This window comes from Syngnathoides biaculeatus, chromosome 2 (assembly GCF_019802595.1).
Source record: "Syngnathoides biaculeatus isolate LvHL_M chromosome 2, ASM1980259v1, whole genome shotgun sequence".
NCBI classification, from domain to species: Eukaryota; Metazoa; Chordata; class Actinopteri; order Syngnathiformes; family Syngnathidae; genus Syngnathoides; species Syngnathoides biaculeatus.
The window spans coordinates 16,524,156-16,548,173 of record NC_084641.1 but is presented as its reverse complement, the minus strand read 5'-3'; the positions used below and the strand labels follow the sequence as shown (position 1 = coordinate 16,548,173).

The 24,018-nt window shown below is 43.0% G+C and overlaps 1 protein-coding gene across 3 annotated transcripts in view; it reads right to left on the bottom strand.

Moving 5' to 3' along the window:
* Positions 1 to 20,852, bottom strand: part of nid2a (nidogen 2a (osteonidogen)) — a 54,248-nt gene extending 33,396 nt beyond the window's left edge. For all 3 annotated transcript variants that reach the window (XM_061837232.1, XM_061837212.1, XM_061837223.1), the window contains exons 1-13: positions 20,505 to 20,852; positions 18,372 to 18,557; positions 16,966 to 17,085; positions 9,431 to 9,532; positions 9,134 to 9,273; positions 7,642 to 7,774; positions 6,607 to 6,933; positions 5,729 to 5,831; positions 3,874 to 3,913; positions 3,680 to 3,789; positions 3,298 to 3,431; positions 3,077 to 3,188; positions 70 to 270 (exon numbers count right to left, since the gene is read on the bottom strand). In XM_061837232.1, the coding sequence (XP_061693216.1) occupies positions 70 to 270; positions 3,077 to 3,188; positions 3,298 to 3,431; positions 3,680 to 3,789; positions 3,874 to 3,913; positions 5,729 to 5,831; positions 6,607 to 6,933; positions 7,642 to 7,774; positions 9,134 to 9,273; positions 9,431 to 9,532; positions 16,966 to 17,085; positions 18,372 to 18,557; positions 20,505 to 20,711 (1,915 nt within the window). In that variant the 5' untranslated portion in view covers positions 20,712 to 20,852. The remainder of the gene's footprint in view (positions 1 to 69; positions 271 to 3,076; positions 3,189 to 3,297; positions 3,432 to 3,679; positions 3,790 to 3,873; positions 3,914 to 5,728; positions 5,832 to 6,606; positions 6,934 to 7,641; positions 7,775 to 9,133; positions 9,274 to 9,430; positions 9,533 to 16,965; positions 17,086 to 18,371; positions 18,558 to 20,504) is intronic.
* Between the last annotated feature and the right edge of the window lie 3,166 nt (positions 20,853 to 24,018).

Genomic DNA, 24,018 nt, shown 5'->3' with positions numbered 1-24,018 from the left:
ACGTCACAGGCGCTTTGAAGCAAACGGCGCACCTTCGTGTCAGGTGACTTCAGTGGTCTTCGTCCTTACCTGATGGGTAGTAATGATATATTTCCTTAAAGGGATCCATGGTCACTTCAGAAGCTGGAGGTAGGAAAGGCACACTCCCGCTAAGCACCGTGTCCACAGTGAGGTGGTTGTGGTCGTCGAGGCCTCGGCCCATCTGAGTGATCGACAGCCGCTGGTTGCCGGGGTGAAAAACCAGTTCGGCGTGACGCGTGAACTCTGCTCCTGTTTACAAAAATACGTCAGCAATTTTTACGATAGAACTTTTCATAAACTTTGAAAAGAATAAGTACTTCCGGGTGCCAGAAATCGTGACTAATCCTGACTTGGACTGAAAACAATGACTAAAACTTATGTCAGGGTTGGACTCCCCAGAGAGACCTCAAAAGATTTAGGTTTTTTTTTTTTTTTTTTTTTTTTTCAAATTTCTCAAAAACATCTTTTCAACTGACACGTCACACAGTCAAAATACAGATGGAGAGAACAAGTATTGCCAATATTTCAGGCTTGGTAATATGAGACTTAAGGGTTTGGTTGCTTGTCTTATGCCAACCACATAGTATGCATTAGGGCAGGGGTGCTCAATGCATCGATCGCGACGGCGTGCCAAAAAAAAAAAAAAAAAAAGACGTCAGCCTTATTTTTCTTACCTTTAGCTCACTACGCATGTGCAAACAACGAATACAGCAAAACACGCTAGTCAGCGAGTTCCCCCCACTATTTTAAGTTCATGGCAAATACGACACCGAAAAGCGAGCTGAGAATGAGAAAAGTGAACGGACTAAAATCCCACTTGGGCGCGCAGCAGTCACTTTTCACACATCAGAGTTCAACAGCGAAACCCGCCACCGAAGCATCGTTCCGGGTTCATCACATCATCGTGAATGACAAGAAGTCCTTCCAAGACGGAGAGACGGTAAAAGAGGCGTAGTTGACTCATTGTTCCGATCTTTTAAAAACAAGGCGGAAATGTTCATTAAAATCTCTGCAGCTGTAAAGGAGTACAGTTACACGGCGATGTGAAGCCATGTCTGCTGTGTTGAAGGACATCGGCGCTTGTGAGCGTTTCTCACTGCACTTGGACGAATCCACTGACGTGAGTGACACAGCCCAGGTATGCGTTTTCATTCGTATGGCGTTTAGTGACCATCAACGTGAACTCAGATAGTTACGAAACATGTTTAAAGTTAATTATGTTGTGTATATGTAGGGTCATGCAAGGCACACAAACATACATTTACACACCAAGAATACTCAAAGTACTTTAAAATAAATATGTTTTGCATTTTTGTAGTGGGGAGATCTTTGTGACTTGGTCATTCTATTTCATTATTGGTCATTCTAAAAAAATAAAAAAAGAGACCCCCCCCTCCCTCTCGTCGATCGAGCTTGAAAAGTAGATCTTGGGGTAAAAAAGTCTGGGCACCTCTGCATTGGGGGCTTTTGGGGATGGAATTCAGGATTTGCTCTCACACTTACCAGTCAAATGCTCTCTTACATACAATTGTACTGAAAGGCTCTCAAAGAGTTTTCACTCATAAATACATAAATGCTCTCATTAAACACTACTAAAACGCTCTCATACGCACAACTGAAAGTCTTGTTCTCATTCAGGCAAATCAAACATCCTCGCGCATGCTCGGGTGTGCATGTCAAACACGCTCGTGCACGCATGTTAAAAACACTCAGGTGCGCGTCAAACATGCTCACACGTGCATGGCACATAACACTCGTGTGCATGTGAAAACCACTCACGCATGTAAGTCCAACACTTGTGCGTACATCAAAGAGACTTTTCGCGTATGTAAGTCATACTTTCACGCACGTCAAAGGCAGGCATGTTTAACATGTTCACCCGTACATGTCGGGTATCAATTACTCTTATTCGTGCATATCGGGCTTGGGCGTTGGCCAAACGCGCACACATGTGCACATAAAATACACTCGTGCACGTCAGTCACTTGCTTTCACGCATGTCGAACACACGCATCCTTGTCAAACAGGGTCATGCACGCATCTCACACATGCTCACGTGTGTCATGCAACATGCACGGATAAGCATGGCGTACATGCCCGCGTGTTGATGAGAGCAAGACATTCAATCATGTGTTTGAGAGGAGTTCACTCGTGTTTATGAGCCTATTTGACAAGTTTTTATGAGCGAATACATTTCAGTATTGTGTAAGTGGGGCGGCACGGTGGACCAGCTGTAAAGCATTACCCTCACAGTTCTGAGGTCCCGGGTTCAATCCCGGACCCGCCTGTGTGGAGTTTGCATGTTCTCCCCGTGCCTGCGTGGGTTTCCTCTGGGCACTCCGGTTTCCTCCCACATTCCCAAAACATGCAACATTAATTGGACACTCTAAATTGCCCCTAGGTGTGATTGTGAGTGCGGCTGTTCGTCTCAATGTGCCCTGCGATCGCCTGGCAACCAGTTCAGGGTGTACCCCGCCTCCTGTCTGTTGACAGCTGGGATAGGCTCCAGTACTCCCCGTGACTCTCGTGAGGATAAGTGGCAAAGAAAATGGATGGATGGATTGTGTAAGTGAGCCTTTCCTTAATGTATATCAGGGTGTCAAACTCATTTTTGTCTTGGGCCACATTGTAGTTCCGGTTTCCCTCAGAGGGCTGTTATGACTGTAAAACCATAAAAATCATTTATCGCCTCATCACATCGATACGTGAAATTTATGAATTACTTTTGAAAGGGTAATGGGTTTTTCAACTATTGTTAATGTTTGGTAACATAAAAACACTTGCAATACCTCAACGTCATCATTTATGATATGACAATGTGAAATTTTGGGACAGATTCAAACAAGAATCACGGAAGTCGACACACATGATTTGCCTTCGCGGGCCACATAAAATCACGTGGCGGGCAGGATCTGGCCCCCGGCCCTTGAGTTTGACACCTGTGGTGTATATGATAGCATTTGAATCGTCGGTGTGCGAGCCTGAATTACAGTACTGTACATCCCTACCTCCCGCCTCATAATCACGTGTGATGTCATGAAGAAAAGTTCTCTACCTGTTGTCTTGAATCCTGCTTGGCTGTTGGGCAACTCCAGAGCGAACAGCCATCCAAAGACTTCTCCAATTGGTGCAGCCGGCATTAAGGCCCAACCCACTGGCTCAGGTATCTAACCAATCGCGTGACGGCCCGCAGAAATGAAATGTGGATAATAGATAATCTATCCTTCATTGGTTTTCAAGCTGCATTAAGTTAATTTTGGAAGTCTGTATTACTACCTCACTGACAGCTGTGTAAGCCCTTCCATCTCCAACCACGATGTAAGCATGCAGATCAATGTTGTTCAGCTCTACAGGAGTCAAACCCACGGTCACTGTTCCACTGAGCTTCCCACTTACACGCTGAGGGGCGGCTGAAGACCAAAAACAACAACGGGTTAATCATTTTCAGTATATGAAGAGTTTGTTTTCAAAACGAGACATAGGCATTTTTTTTCAGATTTACGAAACTCGCGCCAAAATTATCCATTCGGAGCTGGATAATTTTGGCGCGAGTTTCGTAAATGTGAAAAAAATGCCTAGGTCTCGTTTTGAAAACAAACTCTTCATATGTTTCGCTGAATTTCAAAAAGATGACAAGAGCCGGGAGCCGACGACGAACCATCCGGCAGGCAGTGACGTCCATTTCCGTAAAAGCCGGCTTGGCAGTGGCAACAGAAGCCCGTGGCGTAGTCAGAGCAAAATGCATTCTGAGAGCACTGCTGCTGGAACCTGCAACAAGCACAAATCAGGTACCCTGTATTGGTACCTTGTACAGGCCGAGAAATTCCCATCATATTTCAAACTGTAAATTACCTAGCGCACGTTTCCTTATTCTCAGTGGTGTATTGAATCACTACAAAGAGATAAAAAGATGACGATTTAGTATCTGTATGGTCAGATATGGGAAGAAAAGTGCAACACATACTTGATTGTACAGCCTCAACTCCGATGAAGTTGAGACATTTTGTTCAACAAATAAAAACGGAATACAACGATTTGCAAATCACATTCAACCAACATTTAATTGAATATGCTACAAATACAAGATGTATTATTTTCAAATTGCTAAATTTGAGTTATTAGTAGATAATTAACATAATAAAGAGACTAACTTTATGACTGCAACATGTTCCAAAAAAAACAGTCACAGGGTCCTGTTTACCATTGTGTCACATCACCTTTTCTTACGACAATATTCAATAAGCGTTTGGGAACTGACGACACTAATTGTTGAAGCTTTTCCCATTCTTGCTGCGTGTAGAGTTTCAGCTGTTCAACAGTTCGGGGTCTCCGTTGTCGTATTTTACGCTGTCATATTTTACGCCTCATAATGCGGCACATATATTCAGTGGGGGACAGGTCTGGACGGTAGCCAGGCCAGTGTAGTACCTGCACTCTTTTACTACCAAGCCATGCTGTTGCAGAATGTGGATTGGCAATGTCTTGTTCAAATAAGCAGGGGCGCCCATGAAAAAGATGTTCCTTGGATGGCAGCACATGTTTCTCTAAAACCTGTATGTACTTTTCAATGTGAATGGTGCCTTCACAGCTGTGTAAGCTACCCATGCAATTGGCACTAAAACAGCCACATACGACCACAGATGGTGGCTTTTGAACTTTGTGTCCATAACAGTCAGGGACGGTTAATTTTCCTCTTTGGCTCGTAAGACATAACCTCCACAATTTGTAAAACCAATTCAAAATGTGGACCACAGTACACTTTTCCATTTTGCATCAGTCTATCTTAGATGAGCCCAAAGAACCCAGCGGTGTTTTTGGGTGTTGTTGATTTTGCCTAGTAGAGTTTTTTTCTGAAGTCTTGAGCCCATGTAGTGATATCCTCTACACATTGATGTCGGTTTTTGATGCAGTCCTACCTGAGGGATCAAAGATCACAGGCATTCAGCGTTAGTTTTCAGCCTTGCTGCTTTTATGCAGTAATGTCTCGTGAATTTCCGAACCTTTTGGTGATATTATGGACTGTGGATGTAAATTCCTTGCAATTGTACATGAATGAACATTGTCCTGAAACTGTTCAAGTATTTTGTCTCGCGCACTTTTTCACAAAGAGGTGAACCTCGACCCATCTTTGCTTGTGAACGACCGAGCAATTCGGGGAAACTCCTTTTCTACCCAATCATGGCAGCCACCCGTGAGACGTTCCAAATGGGCGCTTGATGAGCATTTCCTTTTTTTGCCACCTCACCCAGCTTTTTTGGAACAAGTTGCAGCCATAAAATTAAACGTTAATTATCATTTGCTAAAAACAAAAAAGTGTATCTGTTTAAAAATTAAATATCACGTCTTTGTACTGTATTTGATGAAATATAGGTTGAAAGCGATTTGCAAATTATTGTACTGGATTCTGTTTGTTTGTTTTATGTTCAACAGAATGACCCAACTTCACGGGAATTGTAAGTTAAATATACAGCGCACTGTTGACAGAAAGGAGAATGAGGAAACATTGTTGAAACGCAGACGTACAAACACACGCATGTACTTGAGTGCACAAAAACACACACGCAGGTGGGAGCTGCACAACTGTTGTGTTGCAGTGCACCTGCTGAGGAACGGGGATCGTTTCCCTCCACTTCCTCTCAGCCATCCTCCTTTCATACATTTACGACTATGTACGCCATCAATGCACGTTTCTGTGAAGGCGTCTTACCTCCTGTGTCAAAGTCAACATCTTCCTCCACGCTGACCACATGACCTCCAGGGGTCAGGGGCGGCTCATTTCTGTGAGCCAAGCCGCCCACCTCCACGGGAACCTATAGGAGGATTACGTTGTGCTCATACGTACTCATACAGGGAATGACATTTTTTACAGGGTCATGCCCACATTGATTTTCATATTTTCACTTTGGGGTCTACTCACTTTTCTTGCCAGATGTTTAGATTAAGTTTTATGACACTTTGCTACAATATAAAATATTAAGTGAACAGCTTCCATAAAGTGGAAGGTTACTGTCGCCTCAAAATAACTCAACACACAGCCATTTTAGTCCAAACTGCTGGCAGCAAAAGTGAGCACACCCTTAAGTGAGACTGTCCAATTTAGGTCCAGTTGGCCATTTTCCCTCCCAGGTGTCATGTAACTTGTTATTGTTACATATCTCGGGTGTGAATGGGGGAATTGTCCCATAAAAAGATATAATAACACATTCACAAAAATGTGACGGATTTAACAATTTATGTAATAGAAAGTATATAATGACATAGTAGAGTGGCTCAGCTGGGAAGCATTGGCCTCGCAGTTCTGAGGTACCGGGTTCAATCCAGTACCGGCTGGCGATTGGCTGGCAACCGGTCCAGGGTGTACCCTGCCTATTGGCCGTTAACAACTGGGATAGGCTCCAGCACTCCCGCGATCCTCGTGAGGATAAGCGGCTAAGAAAATGGATGGATGGATCCATAAGGTATGACATTTTGAAGTTTGGGTGCAAAATGAAATATAAAAATGAGTGTTTCTAGTGCATATGTCAGTATATGGTGGCACGGTGGACGAACTGGTAAATGTTGAAATTTTGGTGATTCCAGGTTTACCTGTGGTTGCTGCTCTGGGGACCTTTGAGTACCTCCATCTCGGATCGCCTCTTGAGGAGGAAGCGGTGCATGCTGCCTCGCCACCACCTCTGAACCCAGCCTGGGCTCTAATGTCATGGGCAACTCTTCAATGGCTTGGGACGCCACAGATGCTGACAAAGGAAGGTCAGCGCTTCCCGGCTGGAAGGATTCACCAGCGAGGACCGTCTGGAATTCCCTATCTTCAACTGCCAGAGGGAAATCACCCTCCCGCTCTCGATGAGCGGAGTCAAACTTGCGGTTGTCTGTGTACTCTTGAAAGTTATGGGACTCTCGGGTAGTGGCGCCCTGGGGGGACGAGGGGGGACAACCACCAAGGCGTCAGGCATGATGTACTGTGAGAGTTATGACTTAAAGACCTCGTGAAATGAAATACATTGTACTTTTTGGAAAATAATTGCAGAAAACATCTGTCAATTAGGAAGCCATAGCGTCACACTCTTTCTCACTTTTGGTCAATATTCTACCTCAAATGACTGGAACAATCGTCAACAAATTCTAAAACTCGGCTCATATCATTGTTTAAAAAGTTAGGGAGGGATACTGTACATGATTGTTACACCGTATCTAGCATGATGTAAACCTTTTATCCACTAGGATTTGCTCTGAATGTAATGCATTATGTAAATACCGTGTGAAGCTAGATCACATTGTATAATTTGTTTTCCATTTACTTCCATCTGCTATTATTTTACTTTGTTTTAACTGGAGCTGGGTTGGCATTCCAACTGAGTAAAGTGCTCTTAATTGTACATTGAAACAGATTTTTAAAAAATAATAATTAAATGAAGGAATGTGTCAGCATAAGAAAGCTGTGTAGTATTTGATTGATTGACCATTGCTTGATTTTTCATGAGTTTTCAAGTCTCATTTTATGGAGTACATGCGTACATGGTGCTTTTTTGTATTCAAATTTGGCAGAGTTCTTAACAATTTTCTCTGTGGTTCATCAAATTTGAAAGGCAAGGACTTGAAAAAGATATCAAAATAAATTACCAGAGGCTTGTCATGTTTTCTTGGGGAAGGTGTAGCAGGAAGACCACCAACAGATGCGGGGACAATGTTGTCAAAGGAATAGCGGTTCCCAGTGTGGAAAAGCCAAACGCCTGCAATACCAGTGTTACCAACCCTTGAGTGGGGGAAAGAAAAAAAAAAAAAGACAGCCACTTAAGCAATACAATTAGTCTCCCTTTAACTAAGCCCCAATTTCACCATGAAGTACGTCATCAACCACAATTTAATGTGCTCAGTAGAGCGGACTTAGTTGCGCTATTTGAAGAAAATGAAAGAAAAAGATTGGTGTTGTGCTACAAAGCCATTTGTGTGGTTGTCAGGAACTGCAGGCTGTTACAACTCATTTTTACGAGTCCCTGTACATCATCGTTTCATGGCGAAATAAAAACAATAGCCTTGTTGTTGGTATTCTAATGAGACAATATGGATGGAACAAACAGGACATCTGGAAGTGAACACAGAAGAGTGAGCATCGTTCTGTGGGGAGTCAAAAAAAACATTTGTGAGGTCAGAGGTCTACTGATGCTGGCTCACAATCTCTGGCCTAGCTTATCTTAAAGGTGTATGACGGATTTGACGTCAAGGCTCATGTATGGGTCTTCCACACCAAACCCATCTGAGTATATCAGGCAAATGTCATGTCATGTCATTATCCAAGGCGCTTATCCACACAAGGGTTGCGGGAAAGCTGGAGCCTATCCAAGCTAGCTTCGGGCGAAAGGCGGACTACACCCTGAACTGGTCGCCAGTCAGTCGCAGGGCAGACATCGACACCACAACCAAGTGGGAATTGATCCCACGCTGCCCGCAACAAAGGCAGGCGTGTGTACCACTGCACCATCAGTGACTAGCAGACAAATATTGGAAAAATTTTGTTTGGTCACATATGGGATCTTTAATATTCTTATCATTCTTGCATTGGTTTGGAATGTGCGCAGGGACTGATTCAATATCCGTCCATCCTTTTTTTTTTAGACGCTTATCCTCACAAGGGTCACGGGGAGTGCCGGAGCCTATCCCAGCTGTCAGTGGGCAGGAGGTGGGGGACATCCTGAACTGGTTGCCAGCCAATCACAGGGAACATGGAGAAAAACAGCCGCACTCACAATCACACCTAGCGGCAATTTAGAGTGTCCAACTAATGTTGCACGTTTTTGGGAAGTGGGAGGAATCCGGTGTGCCCGGAGAAAACCCAAGCAGGCACAGGGAGAACATGCAAACTCCACACAGGCGGGCCGGGATTGAACCCGGGACCTCAGAACTGTGAGGCCGACGCTTTCCAGCTGATCCACCGTGATTCATTGTGATTACTAAAATATATCAAAGAATGTTAAAGTAGCCCTCATCCTTTGTTTTTTTTGTTTTTTTTTTTTTTTGTTTTTTTGGTATAGGTTTAGACATTCCTGCTCTAGAAATAAAGATATCTATGATGGATTGCCAGTAAAGGAAGTGCGCGAGTAGAGTGTGTACTAACTGGTTAAGATGTTTGATACTCTGCTCGTTGCTGGTCACAGTGTAGTAAGGTCCCTCAGTTCGGGAAAAAATCAGATAGGTGATTTCTCCTCTGCTGAATCCGACACGAGCGGCAAGTTCTATCTCCACATTGTACGACTCCTGGGAAAAGAAAAAAACAACGCAAACTTGTCTGGAGAGGGGGAGGTTATATTTTCACTGGTGTGTGTGGAGGGGGATGCTAAGCCATGATGCTCAGCATCTGCATGCGGGAGTGTTCACCCAAAAACAAGCGCCTCCTTGTTTCTGCTCCGTTTACCTTGGGTCTCGTCCCAAAGAAGTTCAGGCCACCCTCGGGGTAGAGGAAGAGCACGTACGAGTCGGTTTCGTCGTAGCCAATCACCGCCTGGAAGGTGTTGACCTTGACAAGAGGGAGGGAGTTTGCTCTTCAATAAGAAAAATACAGTGTGACTTCCATTACATTCAAGCTTCGACTACATCCGAAAGCAAACGTTTTCAATATAGCAAATTCTCAAAGAGATTGATACCGCCTAAAAGCTTAATTTGTAACTTTTCTTTCATTATAAAGTGGTGCCTTGAGATACAAGTGGAATTTGTTCCCCGGCCTTGCTCACAACTGAATGGAAATGCCATTAATATGTTTGAGCTGCACCAAAAGTGTGTACATGTGCGTTTTAATATTGTGCTGTCTAAAAAGCAATTTGTGCCTCGTTATTAATGCTGCAATCAAATTCATTTTGCCGCTCCTTGTGGTGCGGCTGCCTTGGCCGCCGGGAGGCAGACAGCACAACACAGTCACGCAGATACAAATGAAGAAGAAGACCTTAACGTTCCCGTATAATGCGCCCCGGGTTATAATACACACTCCCAAAAGTAGGAATTCCCAAACCTAAACGGTTTCGATGGTTGACTAGATTAAAACCCGATCATTTTCAAGACCTTTCCACAGAGCACACAAGAAGAGGCTTCTCCATTTGATGGAGGACTGTGAGTAACTCCGTGTTGACTACCATCTGTGCAGACAAGCACATCTACAAGCCAAATCATGCGCACAGCTGTCTTCCTGTGCGCGCGAGACATCTTTCATGGCGACGTTAAAGACGTATGAGCAGGACTCACAGGTGTCTCCATACCAACGTATACCCATGGAAAGTGTACGTGTGTGGTGTGTTTACCACAACATCTTTAAGCCATCTTCCTTATTGCTGTTGTTTTGCAGCCTCTGGCCTTGTTTTAATTAGTAGGTCTCGTCTGGGAGATTGTGGGGTGTCTGTATGAAATCTGCTTTTGTTTTGTGTTTAATACAGTAACATTCGTGCTGTAATGTTGAAGGGGAAAATCAATCCAAGCTGACATAGAGGGGGTATAAAAAGCCCACGGATCCATCTTCAACTGCCAGGTGTTTGTGATGAATGAAAAATGACGCCAAGTTAAAACGTTTTCCACCAATAACGTGACTTATAACAAATAACCAAAATAATATGTTTGCACAAGTGTGAACACGCTCTTAAAATTGCAATGTGTCTGTGTTTAGGATTATCATCAGAACACAATTATGGAAAAAAACAACACAAATTCTGCCAGAGAATGTAAACTTATGAGCACAACTGTATATATATATGCAGTCATACATACCCTTGTCATATTGGAAAGAAAGCACAGGCTACACCTTTTTCATAACCTCTAGGAGACGGATGCATATTAGAATTTAAGTGGACAGTTTTCTCATAACCTATACATGGTTATATACATTTATATAAGGTGAAGTTTTGGGGAATTTTTTTCAGGGGGGAGGGGGAATTTTGCATTATACAAGAGAAATTTTGGTATACAGTTTAAGATTGGCCACAAAAGTTCACATACCCACCCTCAGGGCAATTTATATTGAGTGTCCCTTTGTGTAGGTGTGTGTTTAACACACAGATGAAAGACAACAAATTGCAGCACAAAGACACACCCCCCCATAAAAAATACAAAGGCTTTTTTTTCTCACCTTTCTTTTACAAACAGGACAGTGAGTGTGTGGGATTAAGCATGCAGGCACAACCACGCAAACTTAATAGTCTATGACATAGACCACCAACAAATGCTTGCTGTTAGGTCACCTTGGAACATTTTCTTTAGTCACTATGTGTCTATGTGACCGCGACCAGGTAAAAACAGTTTTGAAAAGTTTCATCTATAGACAGCAAAATCACACTGACCTGCAAAAACAACACAAAAGCACATTATGGATACCAATGTTACAGTAAACCACGACCCTTGTGAGGATAAGTAGTACAGAAGTTGAATGAATGAATGTTATAGTGAACAAAAATTGGGGAAAAAATGTGTAAATGAAATTATACAAAATTAAGAACGTTTTTTCAACAACAAGAAAAACAAACTAACTAAAATGAAAAATGTACTTTCTGAGCAACGGACAGCAGCCAGGAGTCTCAAAACAAAATCCCACCACAGGAAAGGCAGACGTGAAAGCGGGCAAAGTGCTCACTGACACTGGTGATCGATGTACTGCGACAATGGAACATTTTCACGGCACTACTTCAGCCACAGCAAGAGAACTTGAAAAGCTTTGTCACAATAACCATGAACTCAACAACAAAAAACAGACTGGATGAGTCTAGATGCACTTTCACTGGCGATACAGGAGGTAAAAGAAATCTTTCTACAGTATGTAAGTATCCATCTATCTGTCTGTTTGCCTTTCACCTTCAGGTTGCAACCAAGTAGCTCATCGTTGAAGAGTGACCTTACAGTGTCCAGTTAATGTTGCATGTTTTTGGGATGTGGGAGGAAACCGGACTGGATGGAGAAAGGCACGAGGAGTACATCCAAACTCCAAACAGGCGGGGCCGCGATTGAACCCTGGTCCTCAGAACTCTGAGGCCCATGCGCTACAGCTGTCCACCGTGCCTCCACATCTGATTTGATCCCTCCAAAGAAAGCCAGACAGTCATATGACGGCATACAAAGTATGTGACTAGTTTTGCAATTTCATGCGCTGACATCTGTGCCTCCACAAAAAAAAATGTCCACATATCAGCCTCCGAGAACTCAGTGTCAAACTTGAGAAAACGTTGCGGGTGTCCACATAAGCTCTTCTTTACAACCCTAATGAGCTGGTGGCCCCCACTCCCATTCACGAAAAAGAACACAATGTGATATAGCAATGTTCCTTGTGATCAAATATCTACACTAACTATTCTTCTGCTGTGGTTCGCACCCTGATTCCCCTTGTACGTTCTGTTCTTCCATCGCTCCCCTTAAACACTTTTTCTGTCTAGCTGAATTCTCAATAAAGATCAGTCTAGAGTGTCCTGGTCCCAAGTGCACATGTGGACACCCTTGTGCCTGAACATGGTGTTCGTTATGGACAGGTCCAGTAACAAAACACCACTCGGGGTCTGATCTCATTCTTCCCAATCATACCCTTCCAGGCGTCACTGTCATTGCCCACGTGAGCATTGAAGTCCCCCAGCACAATGATGTCGTCCCCAGAAGGAGCGCTCTCCAGCACTCCCTCTAAGGACTCCAAAAGGGTGGGTACTCTGAACTCCCGTTTGGTGCTTAGGGACAAACAACAGTCAGGACCCGTCCCCCTACCTGAAGGCAGAGGGAGGCTACCCCCTCATCCAGCGTACAGGCCCAGGAGCCGGGGGCAATAGGTATACCCACACCTGCTCAGCGCCTTTCAGCATAGGCAACTCCAGAGTGGAACAGAGTCCAACGCCTCTCAAGAGGACTGGTACCAGAGACCAAGCGTCATGTCAAGGCGAGTCCGACTATGTGTAGCCGGGACTTCTTAACCTCACACACCAGCTCGGGCTTCTTCCCTGTCAGAGACATTATCAAAATTACTTGCTTCATTCAAATGGTGGTAACAAACATCAGATGTTATTGTTATTTCATTAACCCGTTTGTGGGCAGGGTGGCACTTTTTTCCCTCATTGAGATAAAAGTTTCCTAACAGGCCACAATGAAGGAAATAACATTTCTTTTTAGTTTAACGCATAAAAGAAAGGGCAAAAAAGATGTAACTCCTCGCGGGCAGCGTCCCAAAACTGGGACGGGTATGTTATCAGTTCTGTGAAGTGGTACATACTAGACATATGCTTATTAATTAATTCTTATTCTAGAACGACATTTACGCATTAATAGTACTGATGGTTTAGCATTTTGAAGACAAACTTGGTTGCATACTGACCTATCTCCCTTTCTTCTCTCGGAAAACGCTCCATGTGTACTTGAGGCAGCCATGTTGGGTCAGGAAGGAAAGGGATGCTAACTTTGGCCGATGAGTTATCCTCTCCTGATACCAAATTATGGCTTCAGATTAAAACACTTAAATATTTTGATATAGTGAAGGATATAATGCGTGAAAATCAGGATGTCCCAAAAATGGGACGCTGCCCACGAATGGGTTTCTTATTCTTATTTCTCACACAGATTGCAGTAGGCAGAGCAGTGTTTGTGACATGTCAAAATAACATGCTCCCAACGAGGAAAAAAATTGTACAAAATGAAATCTGCATTTTCAGAGACTCATCATTGTATGTGTGCAACAAATTGGTCACTTATAAGAAGACCTCAGAATTGTATTACTAACCTGCATTGTCATTATGACTGCCTGATTCCTATGAGGACACCAATTGTAGCTAACGCAATTGTGCTTCCCGCAACTCCCTCAACTTTACATCATGCATCGCTTTGGGGTCAGTGACAACTAAGATCGTATTTTGCGGCTTTAATCTGACATTTCCTTTCCTGTTGTCATTATTTTTTTCCTTCCTCCCTTCACCCTTGCTTCCTTTGTGTCAGCGGTAGACATGACGATTGCCGAGCATGTGGAAAAGATTTGAAAGCACGTTCATCAAAGTTTATGAATCCCCGGCATCTACCATTCGGTTTTGGAAGGTTACTCAAAAGGATTATAAAGGGGATTTAAATCAAATTCAGTTTGCCGTAATAGGCAGCGGATAAGCATCAGTGATATGACTGATGACAGTGACCATTTTGATGACTGTAATTGTGATGTGAAATTTTCATCCGGTGTCATGTGGACAGTACAGCATGGACCCCCTTCCCCCGAGAAAGGATCCACTCTAGTACACATCCTGACTGGCACGGAGGATTGCGCTTTATCACTTCACACACACCCAACACTCCACCCCCATTGAACTCCACCCAGCACCCCCGGCTAATCTCTTCAAAGCAAGATGCTATCAGTCCAGAGACCCCCAGACTGCTGTGATGGCCGTTCACCCCCCCCCCCCACACACACACACACACAACTTACTCTTAACACAATGTTCACCAATTTAATATGTTCACAGGCTTTCGTCACTATTCTCACCAAGTCTTCAGCTTCAACGCAATAATCAAAGTTGAGAGATTAGCATTGCGCTTAATATTTGCACGTTTGGTTTTGTGCTCGGGGAGGAGGAGCAGGAGGAGGACTGAAGCTCGAGATAAAACAGTCTGTGCAACACAAGCAAAGACAAACACAGATGGGAAGGCAAGACACGGGGAGATCCCCTGTGGTTTTCCTCCAACCACTCCCTCCGTCATCCATCCATTTAGCCATCTTATGTGCCAGAAACGTAAAGATAGCGCAGCAAACTTGGTCAATGTGATTTTGTGTACCAGCTCTGAAATGTACTGAAGTACAAGAGTAAAAAGCAAAAATGAATTTGTACTGTCAATGCGCAAACCTAAGATCTCAATCAATCCAGATCTTGGCCATGGTTGACTTTTTTTGAAACTGAATGGTTGAAAAGAGGAAACGAGTCTCAATGGATAGATCCGTGCAGGGCGCCTAAGCCACGCCTACTGAAATACTGCTGTTATGCACCCCAAGCTACCGATCAAAATGCCGAAGCATGCCATGAGCGATTCATTACAGCGAATTCCCGACAGTATTTGGGCCCATGATGTCAGAAATATTGACAAACAGTGTACAGAAAGGCCTGAATTGATTTCAACAGGGATATATTCATCATGTCAAGGTTTCACAAACGGTTCTGCAACGTGTTGGCCGTCCATGCGAAAGAATCAAACATTTCATAAGCTAATGTTGGACATCGAATGCGATAAGATTTCTGATGCCTATCGTTCATGCAAAGCAGGGTAGGTTTGCATTTTTACGCTACAAAAACAGGTCGATTCAAAATGATATCTACGTTCATAATGGAATAATTCATTTACATAAATTATGCCAGTATGCGTGTCCTCTATCGGTCTGAACGTACGTACTGTACACGTAAAAGTAGGCCCAAAATATTTGTATTCACGGGATGTGTTTAATCATGGATAAGAACGCTTGAGCTAGCAGAACCGAGGTGCGGCTGGAAGCTTTGAGTTTCGCCCGGCTCAGGTAGAGCTTCCTCCTTCCTCAAAAGGTGTTCCACCGACTAATTGAGTATCTTACCTTGGAACAGACGGCTTTGTGCTGATTTGTCTTCGATATGTTCAGCTGGTCGTGAGGTCTGCCACAGGCCTTAATCCACCGTTTACATTGATCTAAATTACGCTTTGGGGTGGGAAAACGCATCAGATATCCTCCCAGTAATTTCTCTGGATACCGCTCATCCCCATTACACGTTCCCCAGCCACATCAAAGCACCATATTTCCGAATTAAAGTAACCACACGCACTCTTTGTTTGTGGGTAAAAGATCGCGGCTGCGGGCAGCATGGGCAGAGTTCACAAAATGACGCTCCCTGATTGGTCAAAAGGGAGCTGTCAATCATTCTCACGGATCCACCCATTGTGGCAGCAAACAGAGTGAAGCTACTTTCGAAGAATTGTTCACCATCTCACAAACTCTTGTTACTTGTAAAGTGAACTAAAATGAGTACCCTGCCAGCGCAAGGTGGCATCCCAAAGTATCTCAAATCTTTGCTCTCAAGTCAAAACGAAAATATTTAGCCCAACGACTATCGTATACCTCGATAAACTTGTGAGTCACGTCACTCGTATTTCAAGGGACAACTTGTAACTGTAGCTGTTGTCAGGCGTAGGGAGCAAACGGTAAAAAGTTGTCGGGAAAATAAATACTCACGTGAAGACACCTGAAAACTCTACGTTACCGCAGTTGAGAAGTACTTTGTCACGTCCCGCCACTGCCTAAATCTTGTATTCTAAGTGTACATAGAGCGGTGACACATTCATTGACATTCCTCAAAGTTTCTGTTTCTTCAATGGCTTTTATTTGATTATTTTTTTTGTTTGTTCTTTTTTTTTTGGGGTGGGACATTTTGTTCCAGACCATTTCTTGGAGTAGCTGTAGCCTGCCTTGTGGACTCGTAAAATATTAGTTTTATGTTCCGCAGCTTGGGTTAACATGCAAAATGTGAAATATGAAACGTGGAGACTCCCAGCTGAGGCAACTCATTTTAATTTAGACCATCTTCCAGCATACACATTCATGTCATTTTTCAAACATTTTTTTTAAGATAACGTCAGGTGGAGCTCAACCCAAGCTTTTATTAAAATGGACTACGATTGGTTTAGTTATTAACTGCTTTGGGAAGATCAAACAAATGGAGGAAGTGGTCGCGTACAGAGTTTGGGATTGAGACCTTTTGTGTCTACCTGTGTGTCAACTGAAAGGGAAGGGTGGGGAAAACATTGTGCCGGCCCCTAAGGATGACCTGTGACCTCTTGAAAACATAAAGAGGTAGATTAGAAGATGAGGAATGAGTACAAACGGACCTCCCGCCCTAACGCCAGAGGCCGAGTGCAAGGAATGGATGACGCCTTCCAGGAATTTGGCCTAATTGTTCACTGTGTGTTTTCCTCGTGAACTCAAGTCCCGGGGATCCGTCTTACCTTGCTCATCGCCTCCCCGCTGGTTCGCGTTGGCTCCTCGTATGCGGCCACATTCTCCCACGTTGCCACCACGGCGTGGGTGGGTGTGAATTTCGCGTCCGGGAACCCTTGGTGGACTTCCTAGGTGGGCAGATGAATAAACAAACGCATGGATGATGGAGGAAGACAAAAGAAAAATTCTGCTCTGATCATTTCAAACGTGCGAGGCCAAAAACATTTTGAAATCTTGTTGGGGTAAGGGAAGGAAATTGCCATTCACGAGCTCAACAAAACTTTTGAATATTGGACATACACACTTCTAGAACAAGTTTGTACACAACTCTGTTCAGGTTTTTAATGTGAATTCATTGAATTGAAAAAAAATCTTTTCAAGAAAAGTAAAAGTAAACGACTCAAACAAAGTGATACACACGTTATAAGTGTGTTCAGTGTTAACCAATCACATTCAATGGGAGTCAAAAATGGAGTTCAGATGGTCTAGCAGGCTTTTCCTGACATCTTTTGCTTCTAAGTCGAAGCCAATAGGATGTCAGTCAAGGTGGAGGAAATTTCAAAAGAGCTGTCAGGGTGACCGTTAAACCTTTAGGCTTCTACTGGAAAGCAAAAAAAAAAAAAAAAAAAAGAGCATAAAGCCTCAAAGAAAATGAAAAATTTATTCGTATTTTGGGTTTAATCAAATGGACTTTAAATGGTAGGTGTGTTCCGTATTCAGTGGTGGGTCGGAACTTGTAACTTTTGCTCCGTTACGTTTCCTCCAGTAACATTTTGGTTACAGTCTACTTTGTCGGAGTAAATTTATTGAAATGTACTTTTTATTTTTACTCGAGTATTTTTGTTAAGTAGAAAAGGTTCTTTTACAATAATCTACACCACATAAGCTACTTTCTTTGATTACTAATTGAGTGCACGATCTATTTTTAGACTTTTGTTTACAACTTCCGCATCGGGCACACATGCACACACATTATTTCCGTTATTTATTTTGAACTTCCTTTCTCAAAAACATGACATATTTTTCCATTGCGTTGTACAGTTTATAGGTCACATGGTCCCCTTTTTTTTTTCCAATATCACAAAAATCTGGCATTTGGACAGGGTTGTGTCCACTTTTAATATCCAGTGTGCGCATAAGAAAAAGTGTGTAGGAGCTGAACGTATGTGTGTTTGTATGTAGTTTATGTGTATAAACATTCAGGGGTGGGGGGGGGGGTTTAATGTGTGGTTGAAATGTTTCTTTTTTTTGTTTGTTTGTTTGTTTGTTTGTCCTACATTTTCCAAATAAAGATTCAATCCCTCAATCGCAGCATTTCTTGGTTGCTTACCCACGATGCGAAAAATATTTGTTTATGCGCAATTTGCCTCGAAAGTGCTCACAACCCTTTGCCCTTTTCTTGAAGTCAACACACCCGGGCCACTCTGTTGAGCACGCCGGGCGTCTCCGTCACTCTGTAATAAATCTGTCCTCGTCCTCCGCTGGTGTCCATGTCAGCCAGAAAGGGCGCCACCGCCGGGAAGTCCGTGGGGAAGCCATCATCCACGTACTGCTTCTCCATCGGCAAGTCCTGAGCTGATATGATCCCGTTTGTGGCCACCTGGACAAAGTCGCAAAAAAATAAAAGTGCAAATGTTATTTTTGAGTGGAAGGAACATGAGCAACCCCACTGAGACTTCAAGTAGACCCTTTTTTTTTAAGCCATAAGCCACTTCACTGAAAGCTTTTACGCTGCTGACATATGTAGCGGTCATAAAAAGTCTACACATCCCTTTTCAAAAGTCACGTTTTTGGGTGATTAACAAAATGAGACTAGGATAAATCGTTTTAAAACTTTGTACAGGTCAATTATTTTTTTCAATCTTGTCCAAAATTGATATGATTGTGGTTGCAGAAGTGTGCGCACCCTCTCATAACTGAGGTGAGGCTGTGTTCAGAATTAACATTCCAACTCAGGTTAAATGACAGTCACCACACATTTGTCATCATCTAAAGTGCCTCAAGGCTTTTCCTGACATCTTTTTTCCCTTCTAGCAGAAGCCTGATTTTTTTTTTTTTTTTTTAAGCCAAAGTGACCGCTACTTCAAACTGTTCATTATGCCCTCCACCTTGTCTTGGGCCCCACTTCCAGCAAAACACATTTCCCCACATGTGTATTAATAGTCTGTAGAAAAAAGGCTGAATGTTTTGACGATAATTCCAAAGATAGTACTGCTTTTCACCAAAAGAACACCATAACTACAGTGAAGCACGATGGTGGCAACACCATGCTTTGGGGATCGTTTTCTTCAGAGAGGTCTGAGGCCTTAGTCAAGGTGGTGGGAATTATGAACATGTCAAAATAGTACTCGATGTAAGGATACAACAGGAAAAGCCCACTAGAACAACTGGACTTGACATTGGGGTTAATAAGAGGCACCTTGAATGGTAATTGATGTGTTCAACCTCCCATTGAACATAAGTTTAAATATGATTGGTTAATGCTGAACATACTGTAGACACACCCTTATAATAATGGGGTGTGCATACTCGTGCAACCAGATTATTTCAATGATACTTGCCCTCTTGAAAACAGTTAGTTGCATCGGTTATAGTTCCAATTAATGGTGACAATGTTTTAAAAATATCTTGATCTCATTTATCCATCCATCCATCATCTTTGCCACCTATCCTCATTAAGGGTCACGGGGAGTGCTGGAGCCTATCCCAGCTGTCAATGGGCAGGAGGTGGGGTACACCCTGAACAATTAATGTTGCATGTTTTTGGGATGTGGGAGGAAACCGGAGTGGCCCACGCAGGGACGGGGAGAACATGCAAACTCCACACAGGCGAGTCCGGGATTGAACCCGGGACCTCAGAACTGTGAGGGGAACGCCTTACCAGCTGATCCACCGTTCTGCCTGATCTCATTTAATGATATCAAAATGAGGTGACATTTGAACATGGGTGTGTAGACTTTTTATAGGCACTGTAAGCCACTGTAAGCGGATGCTATGGTTTACACAAGTATTGCATCTCAAATAATTGCGGTTACTCACAATACTTGACTTTCTTGACTGCTCTTAGTATTCAGTACATTTCCATTTATGATTTACTCAGTACTTTATATGTTGTAAATTACTTACGGACATTAGATGAAAAATAAATCACCTGCCCCATGAGGTCCAACCATGAGACCTTTGACCCTAACCAGTTTTCACTACCTTTTACTCAGACCACCAGCAGATTTTGTGGGTCACAAACATCAGCTGTCCTTCAAAAAAAAATGAAGATAAACCTAATAAGAATAATTTGTGATCCGTTGACACTAATTTTGCTTCCTTTGCTTGGCACTGAATGAAAAAGCTCAAGTCTTGTGCTCGTTGAACCGCTGCATGCACGTTAAATAAAGAAAATAATTACATGCTATTTGAGAAAACACGTTCATTTTTCCCAGTTAGTGCACTTGAATGCATTTAGCAAAAAAGTGTGTGTGTGTGGGGGGGGTGGGGGTTTGGGGGGGGGGGGGGCAAAAAAAAGCAAGTAAAAGCATGCAAATGTACTTACGTAAAGCTGGGAGAAGGGGGTGTCGTAGAAGTAGAAGGGTTTAGGCAGGGATAAGACTTTGGAGGTTTCATCATCGCCCTCTTCCAAAAGTGAATCTCCACTTAACAGGCCAAAGGGGAACATTTGGGCCCTCTGGATGGCTGCAACCGCACACAGGCTGCAGCACAGGCTCACAAGGTACACGGGCAACATTTGCCCTCTCTCCATTGTAGAGGCCCAAGGAAGAAGAAGAAGCTGCAAGAGGGACACAGCTGGACTCACAAGGAGGAAAAGAAAGAGGAAGAACTCCTCTACTCCACTCAACAGAGGCGCTAATACTCTGGGAGAGGGAGGGAGGAGTCAAGGGGATGCTGGGAGGAGGGTGCGGGGGGAGGGAGGGGAGCATTTGGGGGTTAGTGGGTGGCGACAGCGGCGGAGCGAACATCTGTCTCCAATTAAGACAAAACAAATAGTTACATCTGGATTAGAAATGCTCGACGTGTTTCACAACAGTCAAAGTCGTGAATTATTTTGATGCACTTACACCATCACCGAGGTCATGCAAATCGCATACATACAATACATATACTATTATTCACCAACGAGTGCTTGTATTCTCTTCATATTAATAGAGGAGCCCGGATAGAAATGAAAAATGCAATAGTTACACACCTAAGTGTACATTTATGAAATGTAAATAGAGATTTGATGCAATGGGTGCTTTGGGATATGAGTTTAATTTCTTACTAGCTTCATAACTCAACTCAGCTTTCTCCATCGAAATGCATGAGAATGCAATCAATCCGTTCCAGCCCCCCCCCCCCAAAAAAAATCAATTGCATATGGAAAATAGGATCTTATAAAACGGTTTTATGATAGTAATAAAATAAACGGAATGTATAGAACTAAACAGTTTGTGTTAAGATTGATTAATTGCAGTTCCTTCTGGTGACTTTGTAACCATCCATCCCTTTTCTTAGACGCTTATCCTCAGAAGGGTTGCAGGAAGTGCTGGAGCCTATCCCAAACAGGCACACTCACAATCACACTGAGGGGCAATTTAGAGTCTCCAATTGATGTTGCATGTTTTTGGGATGTGGGAAGAAACCGGAGTGCCCGGAGGAAATCCACGCAGGAACAGGGAGAACACGCAGACTTTACACAGGTGGGGCCGGGATCAAACCCTGGACCTCAGAACTGTGAGGCCAACGCTTTACCAGCTGCTCCATCGCGCCACCCCTTTACCCAATATTAATCATTTATCATAATTATAATAATTTACCTCATGTAACTCAGTGCACCCTTCTCCCAAAAACATGAATACTGTACATGCAGACAAAGTTGAAAACATCTAAAATGGCTGCACAAATCACGACACTACCTAATATATTTTCGTTTCTTTTTCTTCTTCTTCTTCTGTGGGTCCAACTGGGAGCTGCTGAACCGACTTGACGGGCATGAGGGCCAGCAACTGATACAGGACTGCCCTTCCAATGTATGAACCCAAACCCAATTGAAATTGAGGTTGGCCAGGCTTGGTGAAGGTTGCTGCTGCCATCTAGTGGCAACACTCTCAAAAGTGCACTTTCACATTACTCATTGGGGACTTGAGAATGAGCGGCACGGTGGAGAAGCTGGGAAACGTTGGCCTCGCAGTTCTGAGGACCCGGGTTCAATCCCGGGCCTCCCTGTGTGGAGTTTGCATGTTCTCCCTGTGCCTGCTTGGGTTTTCTCCAAGCACACCGGTTTCCTGCCACATCCCAAAAACATACAACATTAATTGGACACACGAAATTGCCCCTAGGTGTGATTGTTAGTGCTGCTGTTTGTCTCAGTGTGCCCTGCGATTGGCTGGCAACCAGTTCAAGGTGTGCCCCGCCTCCTGCTCGATGACAGCTGGGAAAGGCTCCAGCACTTCTGAGACTCTTCTGAGGGTAAGCGGCTAAGAAAACCGATGGATTGCTGGCGTTGAGAATGACTACCCACATTTTTTAAGTGCTTTCAAAGTAAGCATAAAAAAGCAATAATCGAGTGTTCATAAAACGCAATAGAATTTATTCCTAAACGGTATATTTACGATTATTGTAAGCCAATGTAATATATCATTTGCACATCAAAAATGCACTTCATAGTCAAATCAAAAACATTCAACTAATGATTCATTTGAAAAGTATTGCACACACAAAATTGTACCTAATTAAATACTCCTTTGAAAGTACTGTAAATGGAAACGTGTCATCTGGTGTATTTAGGGAGTGATTCTTTCGCGTACCACTAGAGGTCGCACACATATCACTAGTCGACTTATACTTTACTTAGAATCAATACACTGTAGTACTGTATTGTCTTTTCGAGTTTGTTGAAAACTGAGTGATTGTCTTTTATTAAAGTTATGTATTTTTTGACCACAGTAACACGACCGAACAGGATTGGATCAATAACCTCGACTCTAGACCATAGGTGACAAAAGCACTCACGCAGCAAAAGTGCAAATACTTGTATAATACATATAAATTATATATATATATATATATATAAATATAATACCCTAAGGATAGTAAATATGATACAGTATATCCCAGCTGGGACAGTGTGGGAAATGAGTCGGCCGTTCACAAAATATTAAAAATAAGATACAGTACTGACAAATATAGCAAGATGTTACAGGAACCCAATGGCTGAATCAGCATTGTGCCCCCTCCTGTCGTTGTGGTTGTGGGTGAAAATGACTTTTTCTTTTTTTTTTTTTTTTTTTTCCAAGAAAAAAAAGTTGTGGATGAAAGCTTTAAATACAGGAACAAAGTGTTTGTACTTTGTTGCTTTCCATTACTGCACAGGACAAAGTAAATGTTCTGTCCTGTAGCTATTGATTCCGACTGAATAGTTTATGCCGCCTCCATCAGCTTGCATTTGCAGAATTAGATACGCACTAAAAAAAAAAAAATTAAATCAATAAACTCATCAATAATTCAAATGGGGGGGGGCATTAGTGCACACACGGAAAGAAATGCACAGAAATGATACATTTCTGTCACCAGTGGGACCGCCGCTTGCAGTCATTTCTGGGAAAGTGAGAGCCACCATATCCTTCACTGAGAAATCACTTTTCCCAGCTTTGGAGTCACCAGCCTGGGAGAAGGGTAAACTGTGTGTGTTGGGAGGGGGCGGTATGAACGTAGCACTTGTCAGCTATTTAAGCAGCTGCCAAACTCCCAACTCAACAAAAAAAAAAACACTTTCACCGATTCTGGCCTTAATCAATAAAGCACAAAGTACACAGAAGACTGAACTTTTGTGTTAGATTCACATGGATCAGATCAACAGATCATTGAGTTTCCATGAAAGGCCAACAATACAAGTTAAGCCGGTATACCTGGCACCTTGGTTTGGAAGTTTTTGTTTTTCGGTGTCGTATGAGAACAAAATCCAATTGAAAGGGGCTCATGTTTGTTGAGACAAAGACTGATTTAAATGATATTTAAAATGTGACTTCAAAATTTGAACGTATGATTGGCACATTTCCATATAGTTGTTT